This window comes from Poecilia reticulata, linkage group LG10 (genome assembly GCF_000633615.1).
Source record: "Poecilia reticulata strain Guanapo linkage group LG10, Guppy_female_1.0+MT, whole genome shotgun sequence".
NCBI classification, from domain to species: domain Eukaryota; kingdom Metazoa; phylum Chordata; class Actinopteri; order Cyprinodontiformes; family Poeciliidae; genus Poecilia; species Poecilia reticulata.
Window position 1 is genome coordinate 11,991,149 of NC_024340.1, and position 10,952 is coordinate 12,002,100.

General features: G+C 37.8%; 1 protein-coding gene across 1 annotated transcript in view; it reads right to left on the reverse strand.

Moving 5' to 3' along the window:
- Positions 1-10,952, reverse strand: part of LOC103471152 (GDNF family receptor alpha-4-like) — an 87,362-nt gene that overhangs the window by 38,057 nt on the left and 38,353 nt on the right. The window contains exon 3 of the mRNA XM_008419980.2: positions 583-879. Within this exon, the coding sequence (XP_008418202.1) occupies positions 583-879 (297 nt within the window). The remainder of the gene's footprint in view (positions 1-582; positions 880-10,952) is intronic.

Here is a 10,952-nt window from a genome sequence, read left to right on the forward strand (position 1 = left end):
AAATAATGAAAACCGAAATTGACAGCTCATTTTCTTTATTTTTGCAATTGCCGTTTTTCTAATTTTGTTTTAAAAACGAAAAAACAGAAAAGAACACATGCTTGTTTGGTTTTTCTAATTTTATTTTGAAACAAAAAAACCAAAGAACGAACCATACACGGATTTTTCTACTACTGTTCTTTCATATTGTACAGTAGTCTTCAGTTCACTCTGTATATTTATTTAAGAATTTTTTTTAATGACCTGAAAACACTCTTAGACTGGTTGATTATTTAATTTCACTATGGGTTCAATAAAATATTTTTTAATTGATTGATTTGGGTAAAGTTTTACTTTGTTGTCATTGACGGAACAAATATGTATTAGCTAAATTACTCTTCCTAATTTATTTGTGCGTAAAAATGTTTGTTAATAATGAACGCAGATGCAAATTAGCCTATGCTACATTCTCATACAGTGGACCAAATGGTGACGTTTCTGTTTGAACTATATATTGTCTCCTTCCAAATAAAGTTATATTTAAAAATATTATTATTATTCTGCACCCTAACTCACGGCAGCCCCAGTGGGGATCTAGCTTACCTGGCAGGAGGCGAACCCTCCAGTATATGCGGAGGCACCGCTCCTCCTTCCTGAAGCCACGCTGGCACTTGCAGGCCAGAAGTGACGGGTGTTTGGCCAACAGGGTGTCCTGTCTCTCCAGGCACTCAGATGCTTCTTGCTCCCCTAGCGGTGCGACTGCTGCATCGACCGCGCACAGCTCCAAGCCTCGGTACAGCGCCTCACACTGCGGGTCAGTGGAGCACACGCGGTGAGCTTCAACACAGTCGGTCACAGGAGCTAGGAAGGGGAATATCTGGGATGTGGAGAGTATCACACCTGAGAAACAGAAAAAAAGGAAACGATAACAATAGTAATTGAAAAATGGAGCAGTAAATATCGACAACAAGGCCTTGCAAAGGTAGAGCCATCAAACTCACATTCAGTGTGCTGCTGTGTGACAAACAAACAACATGACATCTAACCTTTGCTAAATAGCCACAAGAAAGTCATTGTTGGAAGACGGACATTGGAGGTCCTCTTTGCAGTTTGCCACATACCATGAAGTTGACACAACAAACATGGAAAAACTTGAGCTGCTCTAAATGGGACTTTTTAACCAACATGGACCTTTTAACCAACATGAAGGGGAAAACTCTCCATGGACCACCTGTCATCACTGTAAGATCTGATGTTGAACTTCAGAGGACAATCCTGGAAGGAAAGCAGCTAGAGGCTTAAAACCTGAGACTGCTGTCGATGATCAGCTTCCAGAAGAGCAACAAGCCCAAACATGCAGGTCATGGATGCAGAGAGGCACTGACAGGAACATTTGAGCCGATATCGATATCAGATATTATCCTTATGGTCAACAACTGATATTTACAGACGTTATTCATATGTGACATTTCACTACCCTTTAACACCTTAAAAAACCACCACCCTGCTGACTTCACCACTGCTTCTCTGCTTCTGTTAAACTCCTACAATTCTTCGCTGAATCACTATCAAACAAACACCATATGATCAACCTCTTCCAGAAACAAGTGGCAACAAGATGGAAATAAATATTGTGTGTTAATATCGGCTAATTTTTATTCATGGGGCCAAAACTGAGATTTTAAATAAAAATGACTAATATCATCTGATACCAACATTGATGCATCTCTAAATGTGTTGGTGTGGCTCAGTCAGAAAAGATCTGCTAGCAATAGGCAGTCCAAAACACGAGTTAATCTGTTTATAAAATGCTATTTTTCTTATTCCAAAATGTTAAGAACGGACCGTTCGTTTTCTGGGAGACCAGTTAATCTAACAGTCATGTTTTTGGACTGTGGGAGGAAGCCGGAGTACCCAGAGAAAACCCACACATGCACAAGGAGAACATGCAAACTCCATGCAGAAAGACCGCAGGCTGGGAATCGAACCCAGGACCTTCTTGCTGCAAGACAACAGTGCTACCAACTGTGCTACTGTGCAACTGTGGTTGTGTTTTATTGTTGCCTTTAGCAAGTTTCCTCTGCTAGCAGAGTTTATGCAAAGGTGGGGCCACTCAGCTGGTAATTGATGGATTCTCCTTCTTTCAAAGGTCAGCAGTGTCAACATGAATTGCTTCTTGTAGTTAACTGTGAAAGTGACACCAGCGACCCTAATTCAATTGAAGAAAAAAAAAAAAAGCAGAGGACTCAGTTGTACACACCAGCTTACAGCAAAACTATAAAATCATAAGAGCAGCAGTCAAATGTTTCTGATAGTTTCATGTTCACCCTTTCACCAGCAGAACTCACAACCATCATGTAAATGTTTGTTTTTAGTCCCCCACCTAGCCTCCTGTCACACATCTTCATCCTCAACTTCACAGAGCATCCTCCTCTTCACCATCTTCTCCAGGCTGTTGTTTTGCCTGAGGAGTTCATCCATCTCCATCACCTCACTCCTCCACCTGTCTGTCATTCACATGCAGCTACTCTATCTTAACTTCATTCTGATTTTCATACCTTTGTATCTTCAGCCTCTCTTCCACCTGACTCCTGCTCCATTCCTGTTTCACACACACCACACACCTCATCACCATCTCAGTGTCCTTTTGCAAGTCACGCAATAATGTTCTATCCTTTGGTTTCTATAGATGTAAAAAGATAGAGGGCAGCTAAGAAAATTTCTCCATCATCACTCTCAAAGCAAACATTGCAAGCAGGTTTTGCACCACCTCTACAAGCTTTAAAAATGTGGTATGAAAAGCAAACATCAAAATGAAATAGAGGGAAAACCTTTTTTATCATAACTTCAGGTTGAATTATTTATCTCTCTATAAATAAAATATATCAAGCCATGGAAAATGCAGAAAAAATATTTTTTCGAATCTAAAATTTAAAATAACAGAAACTTGCTTGTTCTTTAAACAATAAAAAACACCTTTTCATAGATATAATCTCCTATAAAAATGAACAAAATATGTGTTAGAACCCCTTAATATTTCAGTTTAAAAAAATGGAGCAAACTGTGTGAAGCCTAGGAAACATATTATGTTGTGTGAGAGAAGGTAAATGTAGTCTGAAGGCAAACATTTGTCTTACATGGAGTGGAAAGTGTTTATATCCTGGTGGGACAGAGTMAGATGGCATGTCAGAGGGACTACTAAAACTGCCTGATATACAACAATCACATTTTGTTAATTGATTAATATTTTCTTTTTAAATCAGTTTACCCTGACATGCTTCAAATTCTGTTAGATTATATTAGGGCAGAGACTTTAATATGTTCATTTCAATTTTGATTTTTCTCAATTATTTTTTCCTGGTACACCCATAAATTTGACAAATCTGTAAATAACGGCAATGGATGAAAAAGCTTCTTCTCTTGGCCCTCTGAGGATTCATTTCTGTTTACTATTTGGGTTCAAGTTGTGCTAAAAGAAGTTAACCTATCAGAAAAGGTATTTAAGACTTAGCTGCTACTCCATGTTAAACATGGAGTAGCAGCTAACGTTAACATCATCATCTACAGTCCACATTACTAAAGAAGTTCCATGAATGATCAGAAGTTCCTGAAACTCTGGAAAGATGAATGTATAGAACAAACACTTCGATCTAATCTGATGGTTGAATGATCCAAATAAGAGAAAAAAGCAATAAATACTGTTGTTATTTTGCTCATATGTCTATTTATGCAATAATTTAATGGCAAAATGATTTTTGAATTGAAAATGTTGCTCATGTTATCAGTATATTTTTTTATTTGATTAATTATAATTGATTAATTAAAGACCATGCTATTAAATCTGCTTTTATGTGTAATTTATATTTATCTAAAATATCTACAAAATACATTAAAATTTGTAGATGTGAGGGAAAACATTTGAACAGTGTGAAGGGGTGAGAATACTGCAGGAGAGTCATGAGTGATGTAATGGTTAGAATTAACAGAACTCACAAAARTTAAAGACTTGCAGTGAAAAACCAAGAAAAAAATCATGGAAATGTTCTGTCAATTTCTTCAAATCAAATAACTCAAATTTTGATTTTGTTGGAGTAAAAAAACATAATCCTCCATGCTCTGATGCCATCAGCCGTCAAGTAAAAGGTGCAATAATAAATCTATTGGTTTAGTGCCGACGTCACGCAATGCAGATGGAGGGCAGGAAGTAAATGCAGTTAATTTATTTCTGTTGATTCAGCATCAAAATGGCCAAAGTCTGTGTCCTGTACGGTTGTTCCAACTCAGGGGTGCACAAAGTTGGTCCTCGAGCCCGGCATCCTGCATGTTTTAGTTCTCTCCCTGGTGGTAGTAACAACCTTTTCAGCATGTCAATCTTCTTCTTTTACCTCTAATGAGCCATCATTTGATCCAGGTGTGCTTAACCAGGGAGAGAAATAAAGCATGCAGGATGGCGGCCCTCGAGGACCGACTTTGGACACCTCTGTTCCAACTGTTCTAATAGAGAGAAAGATTAACTTTATTTTCATGTTCCGAAGGTAGTTGGTTACAAGGGAGTTAATTTTAAAATAAAAAAACGTGCTGAAAAAAGACGAGAAAAGTGGTTCAACAATCTACAGCTAAAAACAGGAGGCGCGGAAACTAACAATGCCAGAGTTTGCAGTGCCCACTTTCTAACAGGTGACGATCATATCGTTTAAATTGTATTTTCAGATACTTTGTTGAAGAGTTACTTAAAAAGATCAGCATTTATATATAACGTAAGATATATTATGCCCTAGCTTGGTTGTCCACAGAAAAGGTTTGACCTATTAACCTGGAAAATGAATTCCGGAGCAGTATCTTCATTTACCGAAAAACTTTCAAGATAAAACAAGTTGTCAAACTCATTGAAGAGAGAAACGTTCTCCTTAAAACAAGATTAGTTTTATTTCTTGTTATTACAAGAAATTTTTGTTACAAGATGCTAAACCTGTTTTAACAAGATATAAAAAATCACTCCCCTGTCACTTTGACTTGTTAGCAGCACCTAAAGGGGCATAAAAGGGCTTGCTCCTACATTGTTTCTTCTTGATGACGTAAAAATCCCAAGATGTGTAGCTGTTTTACTGTTACAACCTTTCTTGTTTAAAAGAGAATATATTTTGATTTGAATGAGATATAAATCTCATCATAAGTGTTTTTTTTTTTTATTTCATTATAAAGAAAACATTTTCGCATTTAACTCCTGTAACTGCAAAATGCTTCTATGTAAGTGAATGAGTCCATGAAGACACCGGTATGTTTCATGAAAGCTGAGAGGTTTTAAACATGGCTCCTGAATTTATTTCCAGTCACTGGCAGTTAAATGCTTCCATACATTAATAAGTGTAAAAACAAGGAATAATTTCCAAGACTTCTGGCCTCATTGGTTTCACATGTACAGCTCAGCTGCTGCATGCCACGTGTCAGGGCTCAAAGCTCAGGGCTCCTTTTGGCTTCTACAAACTGGGATTTCACATTTTGTCAAAGATTAATGACTCCCAAATTAATTTAAAGATTTTATATTGTATGGAATTCAGAGTTCATCCATCTGGAATGTCTTGTTCCCTACTATATGGTTGCCTTGATTAGTAATATTAACATGAGGAGGCTCTCTTCTAAAGATTCAATATGTGGCAGTCAGGAGACTGCAAAAAAAATGTCATCTGGGAGGCAGAAATCGAGAAATAGATGGAGAGAGAAAGAAGTACTGCAAGAGAGCAGAAGAAATAGAGGCAGAAACAGAAAACCAGAGTACCAATGTGAACCTTGATGGGTTGGACGCGCGCACAGCATGAAGCACAATCAGCATGCACCGCCGAAAATGATGTTCTTACACTCGCACCGAAATGTGCACACATTCACACCCAAAACACACATGCAGTGGCAAAATAACAACACAGAGACGTCGCACACACATGACTACCCTGAGAAGGACCCTTTTATGTGCTTGTCCTACTGGGAGGGAGACTAGGAAGCACAGAACCCATCATTATTACCAGAACACAATACTGCACAACCACAGGGGAGGGGGCAGAGGGGGCGAAGCAATCTGTCTAAGACACACACCCGCACACACACACATCTCAGTGTCAGAATAAAGTGGTTGAGGGAGCATAAACAGCTTAACATTCAGTGCTGGATCAGTAGACAGTATGTAAATTGAATACTGAGTGTGCTGATGAAAGACTAACCACACACATAAAACATTGTAGGTTGAACAAACAGCCTTTGTGCAGCACTGCATCCTGAAACTCCGCCACAGCTCAATTTGCGGACCCTCGGTAGAACACGCTCAGCGCCGACAGCTTGACTCTGAGCCGCTCTCTGACCAGAGGCGGTCCCGTCTCCCTGCAGCAGCACATGGTCACACTTCTGCAGAATGTTCACTCATTTCTATCGGCGGTTTCAAGGAAAAACAACACTGATGTTCATGACACACACTTCAAACTGGGAGCCTTTCCAGCACGCATACACGCACACACACAGACAGCAGACAGACTGATTGAGACACTTCTGCTCAGTTCAAGCTTTGCTGTGATGAGAATTAAAACTGCTTTAAACCTGCTGCTTCATATGGAATCAACTGGTTACAAATATCTGCAGTGCTGGTTAGAATTATGGAAGTAAATGACATACTAATTTGGGGTTTTCAAATACTTCTATGGACTCTTCTTGTTCCATTATGTCACTATATGACATAGAACTTTGATGATTTGTTTACAGCTAGAATTATGACCTGCACTTGGTCAAATAAATGCATACAGCCCAAATAAAGTCTGAGTGAATAAGTAGTACCTCATGTAAACACTTTTTTGTATGAAACAACAAACATCTAGTGCAGTGGACCGGCCCTCCAGGATGCCGGTCCTGGAGGGCCGGCATATCCTGCATATTTTAGTTCTCTCCCTGGTTCAACACACCTGGATCAAATGAATCCTCATGAGAGGCCTAAGAAGAACATTGACTTGTTGAGGAGGTTGTTACTACCACYGGGAGAGAACTGAAACATGCAGGGTCCTAAAGGGCCAATGTCGGCCTTTGAGGACCGACTTTGGGCATCACTGACTCTGGCTGGATATGATATGTGTCATCTCTTCTCAGCATGAGTTTATTTTAAATCGGCTCTTTTCCTCATACAGACTGGATGGTTGACATCCAGGTCACAGCTTTCTGAAGGATAATTCAGAACCCAAATGTCAATATTTGTTCCATTTTCAGCTGTTTTGTGAAAATGGAACAAATTTTGTGCCAAAATAAACAAGCTTTGAGCATCCTGTTCCCCTCCTTGCCTTTGGTGGCGCTGCAGCAAGAACCACTGAGAGAAACAACATAGCATTCACTGGAAGCTAAACCTTCCATCAGGATTATGCTCACAATGCTCTATAGTTTATTCAGTTTTACTTTGTTTAAAGCCGCACTTTGCCTCTTCCAAACATACTTCTTAGCATTTTGACCAAATATCTTAATCTCTGGCCCATCTGACCATAAACTTTCTGTATTAGTCACTTAGTTTATCCATGAGGATACAACATTCAGTCAAGCACGAAGGTGTTGACTTTAGAGCAACACATTGGTTGGCAACCTCAGTCTTTGCCGTGTAAAACACGATCAGCTGGTGCTCCAGTAGTTCCTGGTTTTCATTCTTACTGTGGCCGACAGGCGCAAACGCGCAGCAACAGAGAAACGATGCAAACAAAAAAAGAGACGCAAACAAAAAGCTAATGCAGCAAACAAAAAGAGATGCAAACAAAAAGCGCTGAAAACGGAAGTGCTCCAGACCACTAGGGGGAGTCTAACAAAAAACAGCTGTGTCCGAATTCTTCTTCTTTTTTTTATTGGCGGTTGGCAACAAACTTTCAGAAGCATTACTGCCACTTACTGGTATGGAGTGTGGTTCGCGATGATCTATACTTCATACCTAATCCCCATAATATTTCTGACTAAACATACACTCTCACACACACACCTACTTATATAACTCTTACTATTATATAGCTTATATACCTCTCCTCATTATTCTTTGCACATTCACAACCATCTTACTCTACTCAGATTCTATGAAATACCTTTGTTTTTTTAAGAAACCAAATAATTATTTGAATATGTCTACTCCCCAAATCCCTCCTCAAAAACTCTGATAAATTAAACCTTTCTTTAATACCTTCACACTCTCTCAACATGCATCTTCTCTCATCTTCATATTTATAACACTCTAAAATAACATGCTCTATTGTTTCAAACTTCTCACAATAATCACTTTCCAGTTGTATGCTTTTGTATTTTAAAAAGTGTATAATTAAGCCTGGTATGTCCAAACTTTAACCTTGTTATTATTCTTTCCTCCTTCCTGTTTCTTCTTCCCTTTCTTTTCCTTCCTACAAACTTTTGAATTTTATAAAACCATCTTCCTGTTAAACCTTCATCCCACCTTTTCTGCCATATTTTCATCAGCTCCTCATTGATTTTACTTTTCCCTTCAGATTTACTTGTCCTAACAGTAAAACTAATAGGATTATGTATTGCCTTCTTTGCCATTTTATCAGCCCTCTCGTTACCCACTACCCTATGTGCTGGAACCCATACAAAAACAGCTACTAACCCCATATTTTGTATTCTAAATAGAGCATGTTATAAGATGTCCATCCTACAATCCGTATTGTTATATTTTAGGCTTATCAAAGAATCGGAGCAAATTATTGCTTGCAGTGGTTTTACATCCTCTATCCATTGTAATGTATAGCTAGCATTTCTCCTGTATAAATTGATAACCCATCCGTAATTCGCTTCCCTATTTCCAAATTGAATTCTGGGATTGCAAATGCTATTCCTATTTTTCCGGCTATTTTTGATGCATCTGTGTAAATTTGGACATGTCGATAATGATTTAAATGTGATTGCACTGAATATCTATCTACCACATTTGATTTGTCTTGTTTCTTTACCATTAATGATATATCTACTATTGTTTCTGGTAGAATCCAGGGTGGTATAATTGATATTGGATCTGTTTGACTAATTTCTAAAACATCCATTTTAAATTCCTTTGCGTCCTTTTCAATTTTCCATCCATAACTTCTTATCTCTTTCTTTTCCTTTTCCCAACATGACTTTAAAATTTTCTGAGTTGGATGATCACATTTATTACTCATCAAATGTAACCAATAATTAATTCCTAGTTTAGTTCTCCTTAAATCTAATGGCATTTCTCCCGTTTCTATTTCTAACGCTGCTGTTGGTGTTGTTTTGAATGCTCCAGTACACAATCTTAATGCTTGATGTTGAATATTGTCTAATTTATCTAGATGAGTTTTAGCTGCTGAACTGTAAACTAAACAACCAAAATCAACTTATCATTCCTGTATAAATCTGTTTTAACGATTGTCTGCCTGCCCCCCATTCACTACCAGCCAAACACCTTAATATATTCAACTTTCTCTTACATTTATCAACAAACTTTTGAATGTGAATATTCCATTTAAATTTTTCATCAAACCACAAACCTAAAAATGTTATACTCTTTACCTGTTCTAGTTTTTGATTATATAATTTTAATTCTATTACTTTGTTTGTTTTTTTCTGAGAAAATATAATTACTTTTGTTTTATACACTGAGAATTTAAATCCCCATTTCAGAGCCCACACCTCTATATCAATAATGACCTTTTGTAATTTCTTTACTATAAACTCAACATTTTTCCCTCTTTTCCATATTGCTCCATCATCTGCAAAGAGTGAACAACCCATATCCTTTCCAATATTTTTGAATATGTCATTTATCATAACCGAAAACAATAATGGCTGTGTCCGAATTTAGGCTCTGCAGCCTTTAAAGCGGGTGTTCAGAAAAGCAGCAATGACGACAAAATAAGTTTTGCTGTATTACACTTAAAATTACACAAAATTATTTTTTACAATGTTTTTAGGCGAGAATGTAGATGGATAGATCTGAAATATCTGCTCAGTTCATTAATAAATCACCTAATTCCAATATTGCTCCGACGTTTTCGGAGATGTCTGCTCCCGCTGCATTAACAGCAGCTCCCCTCGCCAGCTGTCAGCTGGCCGGGAGCTCCAGGTTCGGTGCACCGAGAGAGAACGCATGACTCCCGGCAAATTGTTAGAAAAACTCCCGCTAATTTTCCCCTATGAGTGGAGGTGGACACGGATATTAAGTCAGGTAGTAGTAAAATCTTTTGGTTCACTCAAGTATTTAATTTATTCCTGAGCAAATAGGTTTGACTGATTAAAGTTAAGCCTTCAAACATAATAGTTTTATTTAACTGTTACTACCTGAGATCTGGAGAGCATTTGAAAATGAATATACCTTGTAATGTATACATTAAACATTTTAGAATCAGACAAATTTCTTTTTTACTATGGAACAACCTTTATTACAAAAGGTGAAGACGAATAACACAGAAATAAAGAGTAAAAGACATAGACATAATACTCTTTTATTATGTCTATGCTTCGAAGGATCAGTTTCTCAGGGTATGCTAATGAGGTGGGCTAGCTTCTACGTCCAGCTCTTCTACTATTGGTCAATAAAAAGGAAAGAGAACGATCCGTGTGCAGATCRATTGTGAATGCCTGCCTACGTGGCGCTTTCGGCCTCAGTTCAACAGTCTTCAGGAAACCTGACTGAAAAATTCACGAATACTCATTATCTTAAGGACATAATAAAGTGTAAGGTTAATAACAGCATTTAAGTGTTATATAGCTGTTATTACTCATTGTCAATTCACCATTCTCTAACTCTGTAAAATAAACTGACTCCAATCGGAGAGTAAACCAGCTAGCAGCAGCTTTAGCCACAGTTAGGAAACATACACGTACACCGCTGCCTTTCAGTGCTGTGTTGTTAAGTTTCACTAAAATCACTTACATCTTCCAACACTGTTGTTTGGAAAAGCATTTTAAATATTGATTTAAGCACCATCTGCCAAATAATT